Raw genomic sequence first — 22,802 nt, 5'->3', positions numbered from 1 at the left:
TTGTGCCAAAATTGTCTTCTTTAGACTGATGGTTACTCCAAATTCATCAACAACTATCACAAAGCTATTGCAAAGTTTCTGGAGCTGCTCTCACAAGCACTGTGCTGTCAGAAAAAGAAGTTCTCTTAACAGCAAGTGTTTGACTTTACTTTTTGCTCTTAGGCATGCAATGTTGAAGAGTTTTCCATCTGATCTTACACAGAAATGTACAACTTCAGTGCTAAATGAGAAAGCATGATGAAGCCCCAGAAAGAATACACAAAGAGTGCTGGTGCCAAAACACATCCCTGTTTGACACCGCTGCAGATTTTAGAGCTGCCAGATTGATCACCATTTTATTGGATTGTAGCCTTTATCATGGAAGGATTGAATCAGACTGAGGAGGACTGAGGGGCAGCCAGTTCCCTCTAGCAACTGGAAAAGTCGCTTTCTGCTGACCAGGTCAAAAGTCTTTGAGATCTATGAAGGCCAGGCAGAGAGGTTTTCCTTGTTCTTGACACTTTTCTTGCAATTGCCTTAATTTGAAGCCCATCTTGATAACTGATCTGTTGGCACGGAAGCTGCACTGACTCTCTATATATACATGTTCAGCCAGAACTTGCAGTCTTTTGAGAATGACCTGTGCAAATGCCTTGCCCACAACATTAAAGAGAGAAATTCTTCTGTAGTTGTTACAGTCACTCCAATCTCCTTTGTTTTTAACTGCATTATGACGTTGGCATCCTTCATGTCTTGTGATATCCCTCCTTTTCTCCAGCAGGCAAGCAAAACCTTGTGCGATACTGAAGCACAACCTGTCGCCCTTGTTTCAGTACTTCAGCTGGAATTCCATTGTTTTCTGCAGCTTTTTCTGGTGCTAAAGAGGTGATTGCCTTTTCAAGATCATGTATAGATAGCTCTATATCAAGCTCTTCAATTTTCTGGAACCTGGAGATTGCAGCTGGAGCCTCCCCACCTCTCCCCTGGGGCTCACAGCTGGAGTCCCCCAGCTCCAGGGTCAACAGCCAGAGCCAGAGAACAAATGTGAAATAATAGCGCTGTGAAACTATCCATTTCACTGCTGGTAGGCTCCCTGCTGTAAAATTAAGCCTGGCCAGGCTCATAGTTCAGGCTGTCAGTCCAGGGCAGGGAGGGCTCCTGCTGTGAGCCCTGCACCTGGCTGACAGCTTAGGCTGTCAGCCTAAGGGTGGTGGTAGGGAGCTCCCTCTGTGAGCCCAGGGGGCTCTTGCTGTGAGCCCTGCTGCTGAGGCTGACTGCCACAAGCCCTGCTGCTGCCTCCCAATGATGGATTGCAAGGAGGGGTGGGGGAGGGAAGCCTGGACCTTATGTCAGCCTAACTCTGTAGTGTAGACCAGGCCTCAGGTGATTGCAAAGTAAGGACAGTCTAAACACTCCTGTGTGCTGTTCAGCTCACTCAGGTGTATATTGAACTCAGACATTTGGTTATATCTAAACCAGGGTAGTCAACAGGCGGCCCATGGTCCAAATCCGGACTGCCAGAGGCTTTTCAGTGGAGAGTGGGGCATGCCAGAACCCGGGGCTTCCAGCCCCACAGGAAGCATAGTGAGACTCAGGGTTTCAGCCTCGCCTGGAATGCCAGGGCTTGGGGCTTCAGCCCCTCCCAGACATGCCGGAGGTTGGGGCTTCAGCTTGGAGCTTCAGCTGAAGCCTGCAGCCTGGCATCTCCTGTGGGAATGAAGCCCCAAGCCCCAGTGTTCCCCGGCGCACCTGGTGAGGCTCTATTTAGAGAGGGTGGGGGAATACCTGCCCTCCCTGAGTTACGAGTCAGCCCAGAGCATCTGCCAGGGCTCCCACTGTCAGCCCTGCAGGGGTAGGGCTCCATTTAGGGAGAGCAGCGGGAGGGGCACCTGCACCCTGAGTTACATGTCAGCCCAGGCGCCACCTCCCCCAATCCTGCCAGCATGCAGCCAGTTACTCCTCTACCTGCACTAGTCCCACCCGCACTAACTGCCCATGGCCCCCCAGAGTTTCATGGTCCCGTCAAAAGCCTTTGGCAGTCTGGATTTGGCCTGCGGTCCACCTATTGACTACCTCTGGAATAGGCATTGGGTATATTACACAGCATCTTATGTGTTCATTGAACAGGGGCACTTGGGGTGTGAAAAATGTTTCTCTGGAGTCCAGACCTTGACCAAGAAATCTGGATCTTGACAAAAAATAATTGACTGCCCAGATCTAAATGCTAACCCACTTTTATAAAAGAGGTGAGTAGATACACTGTAATGAATATGGATATTTGTGTAAGGATCAGCAACTCCCCACACATTTGTGTAACAAAAATATAGTTGTAAAGAGCAAATAATAAAGAGATAATATACACACATGGTAGAAATGTTTAGAATTTAAACTAGCATTCTTGCAGCATTCAACCAGTGTGGACTGGTCTCCTGTTTATTTTTTTTCTTATTGATGTTTTCAAGCCCATCAGTATGTCTAAGCGTAACTATATAGGTCTCCATCTAACAGAGTTAATATCTATGTTAATCTGCATCAAGCTTTCTGCTAGATCTTCTTTACTGTACATAGTCCATAACTGATTTAAAAAAAATTGTTTGGAGCTGTTTAGACGTTTACATTCCTTTACAATATGTCTAAAATTGTAATAAAGTAGGTTCCTCGGTGACTATGGTTTAGAAGTTCCAATATTTAACATGGTTTAGTTAATCCACTCAAAAGGCAAAACACCTTTTTGTAAAAGTGTCAGGGGAAAGTTTTCCCATCAGACCTGTGGTATATCTAGATGGTGCTACTGCAATACAAATAATAATTTTCTGCTTCCTGTTACATACCCAAAGCTTGCATTGACATCAGTTTTGTTCCAGAATACAGAGAAATATTACATATTGGGATCAAATTCTATCATATGGATCTGAAAGGAAGATTTTGCCTTAAAGTCCTTGCACAAGGGGAAAGCACCATATAGCCTTTGCAACAATGACAGCATTGAGCCTATGTTATTATCTGGTTAATGAGCCACAGGGAAGAGTGTACAATAAGCAAATGAGATGTCATGTTCCCCATAATAAAGACAGTAGTGGAGGTTTACACGTAGCATTGCTCTCTTTTTTCTCCCTTCAAATGCTTCAGATTCAACCTCAAGACAGCATGGAGAATAAACAGCTGCAATTACTCTTAGGAAGGGAAACTAACCCAGCAACTGAAAACCAGTCCTTTGAGATGCTAAAAGATCTAGCATTGAAGTGGTTTATGGAGACACAGGTTCCTCTTATATTACAGAATGGTATTTTACCTGAGTGGTTCTATGGATTCATTACAAGAAAGTAAGACAGCCTATACCTTACTGTATAGTATAAAGTAGATTAAATAAATATGCTTGTCAAGTGCCTCTGTCTTCACAAATCCTCTCATATTTCAGACTAGGTTTTAGCTTACTTTGCAAAAAACCAACAAGTCACCAACCTCTGCTTACTTTAAAGTCATTGCTCTTCTAGTGAGAAGTGTTTAGCAGGATGGCATTCATATAGAGAAAGCAGGTTTTAAACCATGTCACTGTGTTTCATCACCTACATGTTGGTGTTTGGCATGTGTTCTGGAGAGGCGAGAATGCCTGAATGCAGTTTTGCATCAGCTTGTAATGTATTGTACAGTCTCTAGTCATCCAGGTATCAGTTTTAGAAATTGATTTTGACAGTCTGATAATTCATATAATTTTAATCCATCTTAATTTTTCTGACCAGAAACTTTAAAAATGAATGTTTTTGTTTGATGGTGGTATGAGAAGTGCTTTTCTGGCTGGAAATAACTGTAATATCCATTGACTTGTTCAAGTGTCTTTAGTGTGGCAATACACTGCATTTTGTGTCCCTAGGAGTCACTAGGAATTTTAGTGTACTACCTTGATAGAACTGGATACTAACTTGAAATTCATTGTAATCCACTCTTTTTCTACAGGCAGAGTGAAGAGCTGCTTAAAGACAAAGATGTTGGCTGTTTTCTTATCAGATTAAGTGACAGAACAATTGGTTACATTCTGTCATATAGGTAAGAGCATGGAACATGGAACATAAAGCTGCTGCCATTTGGTTGGGAAATGTCACCATTTATAATTTGCTCTTCTTTTTACATACACCCTTCTTTGATTCATGAACCCTTTACACCTTTGAGTTTGCTTCCTGACCTGCTCAGGTGATTAGTTTATACCTTGAGTCATGAGGAATGAGGATCATCTCTCTTACACTTTCTAGCTCAATATCCCAAAAGAATAAAGAGGTCAGTAATCTACACAATGGCATGAAGTGTCATATTTATAGCTATTGGGAAACCAAGAAGAAATATATTACCAAAGTCTATGGTAATGATTTTATCTTTTGGATTTTTTTATTCCCTAAGAGCCCAGTCCTGAAGTTCTCACCCCATTAAATGAGTAGGGACTTCAAGACTGGGCCCTTTATTGGATAAAAAACCAAGGCCTATTTTAAACTGATCATTCTGGTGAAGAAAGGATCATGAAACCCAATTACGAGGGAAAACTTTCGTGGGCTAAAACCCACTTCATCAGATACATGGAGTGAAAAATATAGTAAGCAGAATATATATTAAAGCTCATGAAAAGATGGGGGGGGGGGGGTCAGTGCTAACGAGCCAATTCATTTAAGGTGGAAGTGGCCTATTCTCAACAGTTGACAAGAAAGGGTGAATACCAAGGGAGGGAAAATTACTTTTGCAGTGCTAACGAGGCCAATGCAATCAAGGTGACCCATTTCCAGCAGTTGACAAGCAGTTGCCATCATGTGCCAACAATGCCACTCTGCCATGTACATTGGCCAAACTGGACAGTCTTTACGCAAAAGAATAAATGGACACAAATCAGGCATCAAGAATTGTAACATTCAAAAACCAGCAGGAGAGTACTTCAATCTCCCTGGACACTCAATAACAGACTTAAAAGTGGCAATTCTTCAACAAAAAAACTTCAAAAACAGACTCCAACGACAAACTGCAGAACTGGAATTAATTTGCAAACTGGATACCATCAAATTAGGCCTTAATAAAGACTGGGAGTGGATGGGTAACAAAAAGTAATTTTCCCGTCTGCTGATTCTCAACCCTTCTTGTCAACTGTTGGAAATGGGCCACCTTGATTGCATTAGCCTTGTTAGCACTACAAAAGTAATTTTCCCTCCCTTGGTATTCACCCCGTGTCAACTCTTGAGAATAGGCCACTTCCACCTTAAATGAATTGGCTTGTTAGCATTGACCCCGCACTTGGAAGGCAACTCCCATCTTTTCATGTGGTATAATATACATTCTGCTTAGTGTATTTTTCACGCCAAGCATCTGATGAAGTGGGTTTTAGCCCAAGAAAACTTATGCCCAAATAAATTTGTTAGTCTCTAAGGTGCCACAAGGACTCCTCATTGTTTTTGCTGATACAGACTAACACGGCTATCACTCTGAAATCAATTATCAGGAAGGGTCTGCCAATCTGATCAGTATAGGAGATGGGGAGAGGCACATGCAAAACACTTCTGCTGTCCTTTCACAGTTGTTAGATATTGTGTGTGCAGCAGCAGCAGCAGCATGACTCATTGTGGTCAAATGCAAAACTGCTTTACGGTTCAACCAGCACGTCATGGGAGTTTCTCCTCTCCTTTTCTCACACTGACACCCTACCTCAGAACTCAGACAACATCTCCTCTTCCTCATTAGACTCACCATGAATTCACACTGCTTTTCAGCTAACAGGTTGGTGCTAAACCTCATACTGCTGTTTACCAAAAGGTGTTGGTACTTAGCTCAATAGCTGGTCACTGGTGATGATTTTTTCCTAGGTTTGCTGCTGATGCAATGGATTTTCAGTCAAGTTCATGGGATCAGATTTGGAGGTAATATGAGATGGTGCCAGAAATCTGTCATCAGCTGCTCCTGTGGAAAAAAACACCACCACATTTTCACCATGTAAAAAGCCTTTGAAAAATCTCAATTTGCACATTTTCGGTAGAAATTTGTTGGAGTGTGACCACTAAATTCTTCAAATATTCTGCCTGCACTGAGCATGTTTCATCGCAGGGCTTCAGGGTCTGAGCTGGACTTTCCCTGCAATAGCCACTCCTGCCTGCCTGCAGCCACAGTGGCCCCAGGCACCAGAACTGAGAGCAGGGAGACTGCCTCTCCTGGGCTCACAATGCTTCCCTCAGTGGTGCCCAGGCAGTGAGAAGGAGAAGGAGAAATAGCCTGACTGTACTGGGTTGGAGAGGAGCAGAGTGGGAGGTGGGCAGGAGCCAGGATTGGGCGTAGTGGATAGGAGCAGAGTAGGAGAGGTGGCAGGAGCCAAAGGGCTGGATAGGAGTAGAGGAGGAGGAGGAGGGCAGCAGCCAAGATTTGGCATGATGGATAGGAGCAGAGGGGGAAGGAGGGCAGGAGTCAGGAGTGGGTGTGGTGGATAAGAGCAGAGGGAGACAGGGCAGGAGCTGGGATTGGGGTGGATAGGAGCAAAGGGGAACAGAGACAGGCTGGGGCACTGGGACAGAAGGTCTGTCCACTACAGCACATTCCCCTCCAGGGCCTGGCATGGAGCCCATTATTCCTGGATCTCACCATTCCTCCACGGTCAGCAAGTATCTGTGAAATCCACTGCCAGAGTAAGTTTCTCATCCCTTACTAGTGGCTGCTCCACATGGAGAATAACAGCCTACTAATGCTACAAGTTACAATCTTGCTGAGGACCCAATTTGAAGTCAATATGGTTCCACATGATGGATTTTCTATTTTTTTCCAGTTTTTTTTAAATGTAGGAAATTACATTTAAAAACTACACAGAAAGAATATTATGGTTGAAAGTCAAGCATTCAAAAGTTAGGACATTCGAGAATTAAGGCTGTCCATGCAACAATAGGCCAAATCCAACCCTTTCATTCAAAATCTCTTCCTTTATAGTGTTTCAAATAAAATGGAAGCTGGTTCCAAACACCCTCAGGTTTTGGTTTTGCAAACCTGAACCATGAGTGCAAACACAGAACAGTCTTCTCAGCCTGTGTGTTGTGCTTGCTATTTAAGTCTAAACTATGTATTTCAATTGCAGAGGAAAAGATCGATGTCGGCATTTCGTCATTAATCACCTACGGAACGGACATTATGTAGTATCAGGGGATACCTGTACCCATGAAAGCCTTGCAGAGCTGATAAGCTATTACCAGACTTCAGAAATCAACCCTTTTGGAGAAAATCTTACAACAGTTTGTGCTCAGGTATGTTCAACTCTTCAGAATTCACTCAGTTCCTGATGAAATGAGATCAAACATAGTAACTATTGCCTTTTGCTGAGGCTAAATATCAGAGAATCATAGGACTGGAAGGGACCTCGAGAGGTCTTCTAGTTCAGTCTCGTGCACTCAAGGCAGGACTAAGTGTTATCTAGACTGTCCCTGACAGGTGTTTGTCTAACCTGCCCTTAAAAATGATGGAAATTCTACAACCTTCCTAGGCAAGTTATTCCAGTGCTTAGCTACCCTGACAATTAGGAAGTTTTTCCTAAATGTCCAACCTAAACTGCCCTTGCTGCAATTTAAGCCCATTGCTTCTTGTCCTAGCCTCAGAGGTTATTGAGAACAATTTTTCTCCCTCCTCCTTCTGTAGAATCTTTCATGGACTTGAAAACTGTTATCATGTCCCCCCCGTCAGTCTTTTCTTCAGACTAAACAAATCCAATTTTTTCAATCTTCCCTCACAGGTCATGTTTTCCAGACCTTAATAATTTTTATTGCTTTTCTCTGGACTTTCTCCAATTTGTCCATATCTTTCCTGAAATGTGGCATCCAGAACTGGACACAATGCTTCAGTTGAGGCCTAATCAGTGTAGAGTAGAGCAGAAGAATTTTACTTCTTATGTCTTGCTTACAACACTCCTTCTAATACATGCCAGAATTATCTTTGCTTTTTTTGCAACAGTGTCACACTGTTGACTCAAATTTAGCTTGTGATCCACTATGACCCCAGATCCCGTTCTGCAGTACTCCATCTGAGGCAGTCATTTCCCATTTTGTACGTGTGCAACTGATTGTTCCTTCCTAGTTGCAGTACTTTGCATTTGTCCTTATTGAATTTCATCCTATTTACTTCAGACCATTTCAACAGTTTGTCCAGACCATGCTGAATTTTAATCCTGTCCTCCAAAGCACTTGCAAACCCTTTCAGCTTGGTATCGTCCACAAACTTTATAAGTGTATTCTCTATGCCATTATCTAAATAATTGATTAAGATATTGAACAAAACCAGACCTGATCCCTGTGGGACCCCACTTGATATGCCCCTCCAGCTTGACTGTGACCCACTGATAACTACTCTCTGGGAATGGTTTTCCAACCAATTATACATCCATCTTATAGTAGCTCAATCTAGATTGTATTTCCCTAATTTCTTTATGAGACGGTCATGCGAGACAGTATCAAAAGCCCTACTAAAGTTAAGATATACTGCATCTCCCACTTCCCCCCCACATCCACAAGGCTTGTTACCTCGTCAAAGAAAGCTACTAGGTTGGTTTGATATGATTTGTTGTTGGCGAATCCAAGCTGACTGTTATCACCTTATTATCTTCTAGATGTTTGCAAATTGATTGCTTAACTATTTTGCTGCATTATTTTTCTGGGTACTGAAGTAAAGCTGACTGGTCTGTAATTCCCTGGTTGTCCTTATTCCCCTTTTTATAGATGGACACTATATTTGCCCTCTTCCAGTCCTCTGGAATCTCTCCCATCTTCCATGAGTTTTCAAAGATAATCACTAATGGCTCAGATAGCTCCTTTGTCAGCTCAAGTATCCTATGATGTATTTCATCAGGCCCTCATGCCTTGAAGACATCTAATTTGTCTAAATAATTTTTAACTTATTTCTCTAATTTACCCTCTGATCCTACCTCATTTTCACTGGCATTTACTATGTTAGGTATCCAGTCGCTACTAACTATTTTGGTGAAAAACAAACAAAAAAGTCATTTAGCATTCCTGCCATTTCAACAGCTTCTGTTATTGCTTTTCCCCTCACTGAGTAATGGAGCTACGCTATTCTTGGTCTTCCTCTCGCTCCTAATGTATTTGTAGAATGTTTTCTTGTTATCCTTTATATCTCTAGCTAGTTTAATCTCATTTTGTGCCTTGGTCTTTCTAAATTAATCTCTACATACTTGTATGATTTGTTTATATTCATCCTTTGCAATTTGACTTAGTTTCCACTTTTTGTGGGACTCTTTTTTGAGTTTCAGATCATTGAAGATATCCTGGTTAAGCCAGGGTAGTCTCTTGCCATACTTCCTATCTTTCCTTCGCAGTGGAATTGTTTGCTCTTGTGCCCTGAATAGTGAAACTCTGAAAAACTGCCAACTCTCTTGAACTGTTTTTCCCCTTAGACTTGCTTCCCATGGGATCAACTCCCTGAGTTTGCGAAAGTCTGCTTTTTTGAAATCCATTATCTTTATTGTGCTGTTTTTCCTCTTACCATTCGTTAGAATCATGAACTCTATCATTTCATGAAAAAAGAAAAGGAGTACTTGTGGCATCTTAGAGACTAACCAATTTATTTGAGCATGAGCTTTCGTGAGCTACAGCTCACTTTGCTCAAATAAATTGGTTAGTCTCTAAGGTGCCACAAGTACTCCTTTTCTTTTTGCGAATACAGACTAACATGTCTGTTACTCTGAAACCTATCATTTCATGATCACTTTCACCCAAGCTGCCTTCCACTTTCAAATTCTCAACCAGTTCCTCATTTGTCAAAATCAAATCTAGAACAACCTCTCCCTAGTAGCTTTCTCCACCTTCTGAAATAAAAAATTGTCTCCAATACATTCCAAGAACTTGTTGGATAATCTGTGCCCTGCTCTGTTATTTTCCCAACAGATGTCTGGGTAGTTGAAATCCACCATCAACAGCAAGTCCTGGGCTTTGGATGATTTTGTTAGTTGTTTGAAAAAAAACAAAAAAGAGCCTCATCCACTTCTTCTTCCTTGTTAGGTAGCTGTAGTAGACCCTGACCACATCACCACCCTAGGTTTCTACCCCTTTAATCCGTACCCAGAGACTTTCAACAAGTCTGTCTCCTATTTCCATCTCAACCTCACTCCAAATGTGTACACATTTTTGATATATGAAGCAACACCTCCTCCCTTTTTTCCCTGCCTGTCCTTCCTGAGCAAGCTGCACCCTTCCGTACCAATATTTCAGCCATGTACATTATCACCCCAAGTCTCTGTGATGCCAGCTATGTCATAGTTGTGTTTATTTACTAGCATTTCTAGTTCTTCCTGCTTATTCCCCATACTTCTCGTACCAAATCTAAGGTCCTGATTTGATCCCCCCACCATTGTTCTCTCTTGTTGCCCCCATGTCTTCCCACCTATGTGCAGGAAGCAAAAAAATTGTTCTCAGGCTGGTAAGCTGTCTTGGGTACTGATGCCAAATTAGACAAGTAGATAGAACTTGAAATATGTGAAAGAATGCATTGGACACAATATCTTCAAGGAGCAGCTGTTGTATAAAGATGGGGCTGCACAACTCGGATTAGATCAGGGAGCTGCAGGCTTCAGCCAACACCAGACTCTGGTTTTTGTTGTGTTAGAATTATGTAACATGAAAATAAATGAAAATACAAAGAACATGTCATACTACAGGATGGATTTGAGACCCATCAGGAAGAATTTCCACAGTGATTTCAGATACCAGAACTTCACCCACCCAGCCAGTAAAAATAAATGGCCTGAAGCCAGCAGTAGACTTGAATTTGCTTAGTGACCAGGCTAAGAGTCAGCTGTGCCCGTTATGTATGATTGCAGTGGTTGCAGACAGAATGGGTGGTGTCAAGAAAGTTGCCTTATTAGGTGTTGCTGGCACCGAGGTCCCAGGTATTCTTAACAGCTTCCAACTCTGGCCCCTGGACAGTATTGATAGAGTGATTTTGATAGGATTTTAGCAGTATAGTTTGAAGTTTATTGTGTACCTAGAAAGAATGAAATATTTCTCTTCCATATGAGAGTACACTACAGACTTGAAGCTCTAGGATCAGGCCTAATTTTGGCCCCTTAAGATATTTAGATTTGAGACAGAGTGGGTGGTAAGTTGCAGCAATGTAAAGGTGCATGAGCTATTACTGAGGGAATTCTGTGCCAAGAAATTAAAAGTTCTGCACCAAAAATAAAAATTGTGCACACAATATTTTAAAATTCTTCAAATTTTATTTGTCAATAAATAAATATGGCTCCAGCATGGCAGTGGGGATCACAGGCCACTGGTTGCTTTGAGGTGGGAGATCACCCTGAAGCCCCTACCTCCCTCAGTACAGGGGCTTGGCAGTGAAGTCAAGGTCGCAAAGATTTTCACAGTTATGTCTATGAAATGCCATTTGTCATAAACTGATCACAAATCCCCCTTAACTCTCTCAAAGAAGGGTCTGTGAGAAGCCCCACCCAGAATTGAAAGCCTGCTACTGAAGCTCCAGAAATATGACTATACTATGGAATTTACTTAGCAAGTTGTTTAATTGTAGCTGACACTTTGTCCATCACCTGGCATGAGATCCACTGAAATCAGAGTCAAGCAAGTAAATTTGACAGCAAAAGTATTCAGGTGCCATGCCACACATGGGAAAAGTTACAAGTTATTACAAACCACAGGATGAGACACGACAGTCCATGCGACATGCTGAACATTCCAGAGGGGAAAAATAGTTCATGGCCAACCACTGTGTATATTGCAGGCATGATCTCTCAATGACAGATGGTGTTCTTCTCGGAAAGGGTTTCATGATTCCATTTGTACTCAAAATAAATATGAAGGCTCATTCATGAAGGTGTATAGAAATGGAAAATGCAAAAGGAGGGCATGAGAAGCAATATGTTGGCCAGGAGTAAGCATAGTTGTCACTTGCATAGTAAATGACTGTGGCACATGCTAAATATACAGATCATCCCTACCTTAAAAAAAAATTATAGGCACATCAGCTGGAGTCTGGGACGCAGGGGATATTTTAATCCTAGAGGACAGATAATACTTAATTGGCATTGATGCCTATTTAAGCTATGTAGAGGTGGCTCAGCTAAAGGAGGCCACATCAGTGCAGATGATATTTAAGCTTAGAGCTATTTTGTTAGATCTGGGATTTCTAAATAGTGAGAACTAACCGATCTCAGTTTGCCAGCAAAGATTTTAAGGCCATCTCAGAAGATTTGGGATTTCATCATATAACCTGCAGTCCTACATATCCTCAGCATAATGAACTGGCAGAATAGGGAGTTAATTTTTTTAAGAAGCTGTTAAAGAATAGACATACAATGGAAGGCTCTCTCATTATTGTGCTAAGTTATTTGGCAACACTGTTAAAAAGTGACATGCTACATGCTAAATTACTGCTGGGATATCAGATCAGGACAAAACTTCCCCATCTAGTTACGGCTCAAAGAGAAACTCACAAACAAACGAGAGTTAATAAAAAGGAAAACAAAGAATATCACTGACAAAACTGCTGTATATCCAAGGATGTTTAAACCAGAAGAAATTATTAGAATTTGGACTGATGGCAGCTGAGGAGACAGGGGTGAGGTCAGACACCTGCTTGCCCCAAGATCATACTAGATTAAGTCAGAGGACACTTGCTGAAACAAACACCTGTTGCTGCTTCCAGAGATCCACTGAACAAATGATTTACCTGAGTTTACACAGAAGAATGTGTCTGTGAACTCACCCATCACACTATCTGTAGACTTGTCTGGGGCCATACCCATCTGCACAGAAATGATGCAACAGATTGAGAACAACCATCTGGCACAGAGCCACTGGGCTCACTTACTAATGATGTTGGCTATACCAAGGCCACAACAGAAGCAGCAGCTACATCTTCAGTATAGTCAGCTGACTGGCCTGTTGCAACTTCCATAAAAAAAACCACAGTGGTAGAATAGTTAAACCCCACAGACTCACTGAACATTGCCGATTCTTTGAGGAATAGTTTGATGGAGAAAGAACAGAAGTTTATTTACTAATAAAGGCAAGGATAAATGAAGTAGCTGTTATTATGTAATCACATGGGTATGGCTAAAGAGTTTGGGGGGGTGGGGGATCAAGGCAGATGAGGCAGCTGCAGGCTTTGGTTGCTGTTGTGTTAGAGTTCTGTAATGTTTCAAGAAAAGAATGTTAAAATATAAGCACTGTTGCTTTAGTGCAGAGACCACCACAATGTCTCAATGATCAGAGGCCCATCAGGAAACATAACCAAGTCAAACTGAAATGAAAGTGGCAAAATTGTGTAAACACACCTGTGTAATTTTTCCTTCTCTTTTCACCTTGGATGTTGCAGCTAATTTAGCATTGTCAAAGGCTCTTGCCCATCTAAGTCCATAGGTAGTTGTCAGACATGGAGAATAGATACACTTTAGTCCCAGTTCTGCTCTCATTTTCACCAGTGTAAATCATAAATAGCTCCACTGAAGTCAAGGGAGTTGCTAAAGATTTGTACCATCATACTTGAGAGCAGAATTTGGCCTTTTTTGGCTGTAATTTCAGATTACCTGCACATCTTATTTCTCCAGCACAAAACAAAAAGAAGAAATATCCCCCGGTGCAAATAGGTGATCTGAGATCTAGTCTACTAGGAGTGCTACATCAGCGCAGCTGCACCAATGCAGCTATGCTGCTGCACCATGTCTGGTGAAGACCCTATGCCAATGGGAGACTTCTCTCCCGTCAGCATAACTACCACGAGAGGTGGTAGCTATGTTGGTGGGAAAAGCTGTCCCGCTAACATAGTGCTGTCCACACCAGTGCTTGAATTGGTGTAATTTATGGCACACAGAGGGATAGCTTATTCACACCCCTGAGTGACATATGTTGCACCAGCATAAGTGGTAGTGTGTACAATTCTTGACGCTTTGATTCTTGAAGTATCCCACCTTAACTACTGTCAGAGATAGGGTACCATACTAGATGGACTATGGGTCTGTTCTGATACAGCAATTTGATGTTCCTAACACTCCTTGTGGAGTATTATATAAAGCTATTTAAGAAGGTATTGCCTTATGCAGAATGAATAATTTAAGATTGCTAACTGAACTTATTGATATCATGATTAAAAAGTGAAGATTTCATGCTATTGCTCTTTCAGGAAAGGCATGAACATCCCAGTTACCACCATAGTACTTATTCAGATGTTTTAGTAACTACTAATTTTTTCCCCCACAGCCAATTGAGAATAGTTTATATGATGAGATCGCTTTGGATCAGCAAACCTCTTCAAAGCAAAGTAAATCAAACAGTGGAGAAGTCAATCCCTTGCTGAAAAGGCAAGTGTCTGGCAGCTCACAAACCACTGTGCTAATGAAGGAAGCCACCTCTGTACCTCCAAAGTCAAAGACAGAGCACAAGAACTTTAACCCCCAGGTAGGTTTTATGCAGAATGCAAAAGTAATGGCCCGCTGCTGGGGACGTGTCTGAAGCAGAAAGCAAGTATCTTGAATTAGTGTCGCTAGGGTGACCTGCTATGCTGTGACCATGTTCCAGGAAGTGCCGTACCAATTTGGTGGTGTTTCAGAATCAGAAATACAGATTCAGTAACATTGTAACAACGCCCTTGGAATTATTTTCTGCCAACATAAGAATGGTCATACTGTGTCAGACCAAAGGTCCATCTAGCCCAGTATCTGGTCTTCCGACAGTGGCCAATGCCAGGTGCTTCAGAGGGAATGAACAGGACAGGTAATCAAGTCATCCATCCCCTGTCACCCATTCTCAGCTTCTGCCAGAGGTGACCTTACTAGACAAAGGAAATATGATCATATTTTTGGCCACTAGTGAAGAGTGAAATTCACCCCTATGCAGAGGTCCAGGTACAAGGCCTGGGCACTCAAAATAGAGCTCTAAGTGGGACTTAAGAAGTGCACAGGCCTTGTACTGGCCTTTCATACGGCAAGGAAATTTAATCCTATAAACACATATCCCCTGTTTTTCCCAGAAGTGTCATAGGAAAGCAATAAGGAGTCCGGGGGCATCTTAAAGGCTAACAGATTTATTTGGACATAAGCTTTTGTGGGCTAGAACCCACTTCATCGGATGCATGGAGTGAAAATTACAGATGTGGGCATTATTATACTGACATGAAGAGAAGGGAGTTACCTCACAAGTGGAGAACCAGTGTTGACAGAGCCAATTCGATCAGGGTGGATGTAGTCGACACCTCCTCATCTATTATTAGGAGTGGACTACATCCACCCTGATCGAATTGGCCCTGTAAACGTTGGTTCTCCACTTGTGAGGTAACTCCCTTCTCTTCTTGTGTCAGTATAATAATGCCCGCATCTGTAATTTTCACTCCATGCATCTGATGAAGAGGGTTCTAGCCCACAAAACCTTATGTCCAAATAAGTCTTAGTCTTTAAGGTACCACCAGACTCCTTATTGTTTTTGTGGATACAGACTAACCCACCTGATAGGAAAGCAGTGATGCAGAAGGATCTAATAGTGATTGTGGACAGGTTACATATTAATTTTTGCAATGTGACTTGGCATCAAAAAAGCCAGTGCAATCTTGGGCTGCATAAGCAAATGCATCAAGTCACAGAGCAAGGAGGTGATGGTCTCTTCTCCTGTATGACTCTGGTGATCCCTTACCTAGAGTAGAACATTTGGTTCTGGGGTTCTCCACAGTGCACTAAGACCCACGTCTGAGCTCACCTTCAGCAAAAAAAAAAAAAAAAAAAAAAAAAAAGGAGGTAGAGAGCTGCTGAACAGCTGCTGGTTTTCAAGGGTGAGGAACTGGCTTCTGGAGACAGGCCCAAATTCCTGCTGGTTGAGATTTTCAGAAATACTGGAGAGAATGTAACCATACATTCTCCTTGAAAATTAATGGGCTAAGTTCCCTATGTTTCTTTGAAAATCTCAACCACTGTCTTTATTCTGAATCAGGCCAAATTCCCCATTGGCTTCAATAAGAGTTCTGAGTAAGGACTTGGATCTAAGTAAGGATGTAGTAAGTGCTACAGGATTTGTAAAATACCTAAGGATTCTTTGATTTCTGTAAAGTTGCCTGGGAGTAACCACGGTCTGAATGTATCACCGCCTTTTGTGGATGCATTGCATTTTACATACATTACTGACTTCTGAAAATTATGTTCCTCTCTTTCCTCCTCCCACCCTCCCATATCAGGATCCAGACATAGCCCCACCACTGCCGGATAGGATCAGCTTGCTTATGCAGGAGACATTCAAGCTAGACTTAAACGATCAAGGAAACACTATATATGCGGAGCTGAACAAACATCATCTGAATGTCAGAGGCCTTAGTTTGGAGACCCACTCTGCCACTGACAAAGTCCTCATTGAGAAACCAGCCTGTTCCTCACAAGGAGACACCCAGCAAAAACCAGGAGAACCAGACCGAGCAAACTACTCTCCTTGCAAAAAAATCAGCTCGGTGTATGCTTTGGCTAAGCAAGCTGAACGTTTCTATGACAAAAAAATTGATCTTATAAAGCTATCGCCTCCAGAAACTGTTTATTCTGAAGTTAAGCTTGAGCAAGGTAAAAGCCATTCCACACTTCCTTGGGGTCAAAATGTCCATTCTCTATCACTTTGTCCATCAACTTCTGCAGACACAAAGAAGTTGACATTAAGTACTCCTGCTTCAACACTCCCTAAGTTGTCTCCTAAGTTACCTATAAAAGCTAGGACCTCTGTGGAGTCCCAAGGTTCAGAAGAGCTATTTGCACCCTATGCAACCTCCCTCCAAAGCAATGATGGGCTTAGAAAACCAAACAAGATCCTTAGTGATTCACCAACACCTAGCACATATGGGCAGATTGAGAAGGTGAAAGCTTGTAAGCCTTTTGCTTCTGGCTCTGATAGTGGGAACAATACTTATGAACAGATTCCTGTTGGACGTCCAAAGTCATCTACCCATGACCAAGCTTCTGAGAGACATTCTAAGTCTTCTCAAGTACAGCCCAATGATACTTATGATGAGGTGTCTTCTTTGAACATAGGATCCTCCAGAACAGAGAACTGTACTGAAAATACATATGAAAAGATCCCTGAGAATCTCCAGAAAGGCTCATCTGCAAAGCAAATTCCTGCTACTGATAACACGTATGAGCAAATTTCCCTAGACCTTGTGAAGGGAGCAGAAGCAAAACCAAACCAGAAGGTACAGTACAGTTAATTGACTTTAAAAATAAAACCTGAGTACCATTCAGAATCATTCAAAAGGATCAGATCCTGTTTTCCTCAGGCAAATTTCCGAAGTCCTAAACTTCTAGGCACTTAAGACACGATTTCAGTTGTTTAAAGGATACTATTCAGGACAGAAAGCTCAAAGTTATAAACATCTTTAGCTTGTGATTAGATATCCAAAGCAAGAAAAAAAAGTCAGGCATCAGGATGACCAAAGATGAACATTTCTTGTAAATATAGCTTGCTGCTATAGACAGTATTCCTAGTACAGGGCAAGATAAAGGCAGAGAAATCACCATACATCCTGAAAACAGAACTTTTTGGCAGGGAGATGCATTAGGCTGTAGAATATTCTCTCAAGAGAGGTAGTGGACCTTGGTTTGGACATACAAAACTACAGTGGTCAATGCATTAACTAAACTACTGTATAAAACATAGTCAGGACTGGATGGACCTGATGGGCCTAATAGAACTTTTTCATCTCGAACATGAGTCTATGGTTAAATAGATAAAAGTTCATTTAAATATTTAACATCTGGAGGTGGTTTGTTCCAGTCACTGAATCTGTGTATTTGCTAGTTTTCAAGTATTAATGACTGTAAATATACAGAATATTCAACTGTGCTTCAGAGACTTGGGAACTATTTCTTTCCATCTAAAAAACGTGTTCTTTTTTATTGGCAGATGGACAAGCGAAGAAGATTTTTTTTTTCTGACAAGAAGAACAAATCCTGAAGGAGGAGTTTTAAATTTGTTCCATTTAGCCTAGACTAAAGATCATAGAAAAACATGCAGACAAATTCATCCCTTGTGTAATTTCCCCAATGGCTGTCGTAAACCAGGGACATGTTTAGCCTGTACTATAATAGCACAAATAGAGATGAAATGCTGGAAAATGAATACCTGTTGTTTGTCAAATAGTTACAAAGGCCCCAGCTCATAGAAATCTGCACAACTTCAATTTTCTTTTCACTTGAGCCATGTGAATTTAGGACCAAATTCAGGCACTGACCTAGAGTCCTAAGCCCAGGAGCATGAAACACATGGTGGAAGTTGGCCACCCCATGCCAATTCTCCCCCAAGCTTGTGGGGAAGCAATCCCTCCATCACAGACAGTTTTAAATTAGAATAGGGGAGAGACACAGATTGTGTGGATCAGCTGAAAGTTTGTATCCATCTTGCCTTGTGTGTCCCTGGTTGGGTAGAGAAACAGGGATAGCACTGTTTTGATATCTGTTTTTAAGGAACCAGTTTAGAGCTATTCAGCTAGGAAGCCATCCTGGACCTGCAGTGCAACAACAACTTTATTGAACATACAAATTCATGAACAATATTGCAGACCCTGTTGTAATAAGAACTACTGGCATATATGAACTTGTGTTCCCTGTCTGTAGAAACTTGTAACTCTTATTCTTAGCCTATAAGCTCTTTAGAAGCAAGGACTGTCAGTGCTTTTGTTCTTTGTACAGTGCCTAAAACAACAGGGTCCTGGTCTTTGACTGGGGCTCCACAATTCACATCACACCCACCTTTTTATTAGGGTGGTCAAGAGATTAAATAAATGGTATTCTATTATTGTTTAACCACATGATTAATTTTAAAAAATTTTTGGATGCTTTCTATATTTTCAATTATATTGATTTCAATTAACACAGAATAGTGTGCAGCGCTCACTTTATATTTTTGATTACAAGTGTTTGCACTGTAAAAAGACAAAATAGTATGTTTCAATTCACCTAACACAAGTACTGTAGTGCAATTGAGTGCAGTTATGTAACAAAAAAAAATCTACATTTGTAAGTTGCACTTTCAGGACAAAGACTGCACTACAGTACTTGTGTTAGGTGAACTGAAACATACTATTTTTTCTGTTTATCATTTTTACAGTGCAAATGTGTAATCAAAATATACACTGATTTCAATTACAATACAGAATACAAGATATATGAAAATGTAGAAAAACATCCAAAATATTTAATAAATTTCAATTGGTAGTCTCTTGTTTAACCATGCGATTAAAACTACAATTAATGTTTCTGAGTTAATCGCATGAGTTAACTACAATTAATTGACAGCCCTACTTTCTATATACCACTCTCATGACAGAAGTAATTGAGTAATGCCACTAAATTATTTCAATATGGTATTTTTCCATTTTTAAAAAATCCTCAGCCTGATTCTAATCAGACATCAGTTTTACATTGGTTAAACTCCATTTGCTCAAGTTATTCCTGATTTGCAGAGATGTAAGTAAAAGCAGGACAAAGCCCTTTGAACTCAAGTTAATGTAGTTATTTATTTTGAAATCACCACACTGAATGTTGAGGACAGAGCAATACTTTCATACTTTTTGTTTGGGACTTAGAATTAAATGCCTCAGATATGTGTAACTGTAACAGTCCCACCTCACCACTGTAGCACTTCCTGCTGGTCGTTCTGGGAATTAGCTCAGTCTTTTCAAAGGGCACCCGCCTCTGGTAGTGTCTCACCACCATCACTTCTGCTTCAGACACACATCATCTCAAGGATTGCAACATCCTCTTCAGGACACAGCCCTCCAGCCATGCCCCATTCCATTCTCCCCCACTTCCTGGGAAACAGCAGTCCTCTGTCAAGCCACTCGCCTCCATGGCCAACTGCAGCCCAAGGTTCTAGCTACTTGCTAGAGTGGCAAACTGCAGCCCTTCACTGGCCACTCCTCTCAGTGGCAAGTGTGGGGGGCGGAGGGGGGGAGAAGAAGACCCACACCCACCCCCTACTTCAACCCCCACCACGCATTTCCCTTGGCCACTTCCATATAGCCCTAGCACCTTCTCTGCCTCTGTATCAGGGCTTCAGTCTTTCCGCCAGTCAGACTAAAGTGCCCTCTTGCTCCCCCAGCCCCCTGGCAGTTCCCTCAGCCCTTCAGGAACCCAGATCTGAACACCCCCAAAACTTTGTGAGATTCAAAATCCAGATCTAAGCTTTGTACCTTGGGCTTGTCCATCATAACAACCCATCGGAATCTTTGCCCAAAACTAAAAGCAAAAGTTTGCATCTCTCTGAACTTCTTCATTTCAGCAGGGACTGGAGGGAGAAATATCGTGAAAAGATACATCAATTCTCATCCAGTCTAGAAGCACTGGGAATCTTGCAAGAAAGCATGTTCTTGTATCATTTCTGGCCAGTCTGATGTATTGACCACATTTGTTCAAAGAAATATCAGTGCCAAACTCCCATCCCTTTCTTGATGTTTTCTCAAGCTTGCCTACAACTATTTTTTATATTTTTGAAGATATATTTTACAATCTCAAAACTCACAGCTAGAAGACTCAGAAGAGTTCAGGTTATGAGTCACTACTATGCCTCGCAGATGGCTATAAATCATAACTGAAAACAGCAAAAGGTCAGAGGTTAATTTTCATCCAACAAGAATCATTAAACTAAACAAAGCCCGGGTCTTAAATATATACATGAATTTAATCATAAAGAGATACATACACGGTCAGCATCATCTACAGAATGCTTAAGAGTAAAGGGGATATTCAGAGAATTAAAAACAACACTAGGTAGGGGAAAAAATCCCTTGCAAGAAAAAAAATGCTCTAAAAATCTTGATTAAAAATGATAACCCCAGCTGACTTTTCTTCCTGTACTTATAATGGCTTTTTAAACTGAAAAAGAGTTTAGAAATTGGCTGCCTCAGCAGCCATGGAGGTGATTAAGGATCCTAGGTGGAGGCAGAATAAATCTGTCATGCAGAGACCAGAGAAGTGTTCTTGACTCTACTCCTCAGCGGACAATGCATCATTTCCCCTCCTCAGTGTGACGGAAGATGGAGATTAATTAGAAGCCAAAGCCACAAACACAGAAGTCACATTATTTGTAATAATGACTCGATTAGATTCTGCAGCAGCAGATTAGCTAGTAATTCAGAAATTCCACTCCCTCTACATTTTCCCCAAGGTGAAGGGGATAGGGGGAAGAGAGGATGTTTTGCAATGGTTAGAGCTGAGGGACAGAGAGTCAGGATTCTGGGTTTCTAAGTGCTAACAGCCCCCTGTGAGGTGCTGAGCACCTTCAACTCCCAATGAAGGACTTTGCAAGAGCTCAGCACCTTGCAATATCAGACCCTTAATCTCACAGTCTCCGTTTAGCCATCAGTTTAGTACATCACTTATACACTTTAATGCTAACAGTATTCCCACCAATTCACCTGTCATAATGGCTACAAAAGTAGATATTCTTTTAGATTTCCTAACTCCAACCTCAGGCAACGCAAAAGTGACTCCATTTACCATATGTAAACTCATAAACCAAGGGTATTGGAGCCTTCCCAAACGTGGGGGGGCTAGGAGGGCCTGCCCCCCTGAGGCCCCTTCCCTCCCCGAGGCCCCGCCAAGCTGGAAGCCAGAGCGAGACTGGGGAGCCCACCTGGGGTGAGGCTGAAAGCAGCCCCCTGCTTGTGTCCCCATCCCCCAGGGCAGGTGGAGGGACCCAGGCTCTCCACAGCTGCCCTCATGGCTCTCCCTGACTTGGCTCCGGCTGAACGTGGAACCTTGGAACCGCAACCTGGCCATGATAAGAGCCATTGCTAGCTTTTGTGACTGTATTATGAATCTTGCCATATTTGGTATTTTTCTTAAAGCCCCAGTTCTTGTGTGTCCTCTGATGATGTAAGAATTTTTGCTTTCATTTAAAAACCTGTTTCTAGCCCCCATGATTGTAGAGAAAAGCTTGAAAATGTTAAGGCTAAAAGCTCAGAAGGGAAAAAAAGAATCCAACATTCTTTTTTTTTTTAATCTCATAATTTTTTAAAGCTAAATCTGATTCATGACCTTTGAATGTTTGAGCTTGGCCATATTGCACTAAGGAAGTGGAAAATAATATCTGAAATCTTTTTATGTAGTAGGTGGCTGCTAACAAAATACTTGCATTCATTTAACTTGGGTTGCATATGCTGGATGGGCCAAGAATTTGTTGGAGGGGAATCATAGAATCATACAAATGTAGGGCTGGAAGGATGTCATGAGATCATCAAGTCCAGCCCCCTGCACTATTAAAGGCCGGATGCATTTTTGTAAAGTATTCTTATTAGTCATGGCTTTAAAATTGAAACTGGACAAGATGGCAGTGTTTGCTTGAACCACCTAACCTCTGAGCCGATGTTCATTCTGCGGGGGAAAGCGTTAAGTGGATCCTGATGACTCATTGAGGCAGGTGACTCATTATCCCACCGGATATAAGGGAGGAGGAAGTGGCTCTTGGAGGAGAGAGGATTTAAAGTATAAACTGATCAGGCCTGAAATCAGAATCCTAGGAGTAGCCAAACCTAAGGAGATAGTTGAGATGAACTATGTGTTACTAATTTCTTAATAAAGTCAAGCCAGAGGAAAAATGTGGAGTTTTGACTCTATACCATGCATGGACTTTGTTTTAGGGCAAGCTGGGAAAGACATTTTCTCACAGGGACAATAAAAAGCTGTCAGCTGATGGAATGCAGATACTACTTGTCTTCTCAGCTCTTTGGGGCAGGCATTATCATTCTGATCTGTGTTTGTACAATGGGGTGCCTGGTGCTGGCCTGTGACTGGAACTCCTAGGTGCTACTGCAGTACACATAATAAATCAAAATAA

The 22,802-nt window shown here is 41.8% G+C and overlaps 1 protein-coding gene across 1 annotated transcript; it reads left to right on the top strand.

Moving 5' to 3' along the window:
- The first annotated feature begins 3,099 nt into the window (after positions 1-3,099).
- Positions 3,100-22,763, top strand: SH2D7 (SH2 domain containing 7). Its single transcript, XM_007068341.4, has 6 exons — positions 3,100-3,302; positions 3,934-4,023; positions 7,064-7,229; positions 14,205-14,402; positions 16,165-17,160; positions 17,871-22,763. The coding sequence occupies exons 1-6, from the start codon at positions 3,100-3,102 to the stop codon at positions 17,919-17,921; spliced, it is 1,704 nt and encodes a 567-aa protein (XP_007068403.4). The 3' UTR covers positions 17,922-22,763.
- The last annotated feature ends 39 nt before the right edge of the window (positions 22,764-22,802 follow it).

This window comes from Chelonia mydas, chromosome 10 (assembly GCF_015237465.2).
Source record: "Chelonia mydas isolate rCheMyd1 chromosome 10, rCheMyd1.pri.v2, whole genome shotgun sequence".
Classification (NCBI taxonomy): domain Eukaryota; kingdom Metazoa; phylum Chordata; order Testudines; family Cheloniidae; genus Chelonia; species Chelonia mydas.
This window is presented reverse-complemented; position numbering and strand designations above follow the sequence as displayed.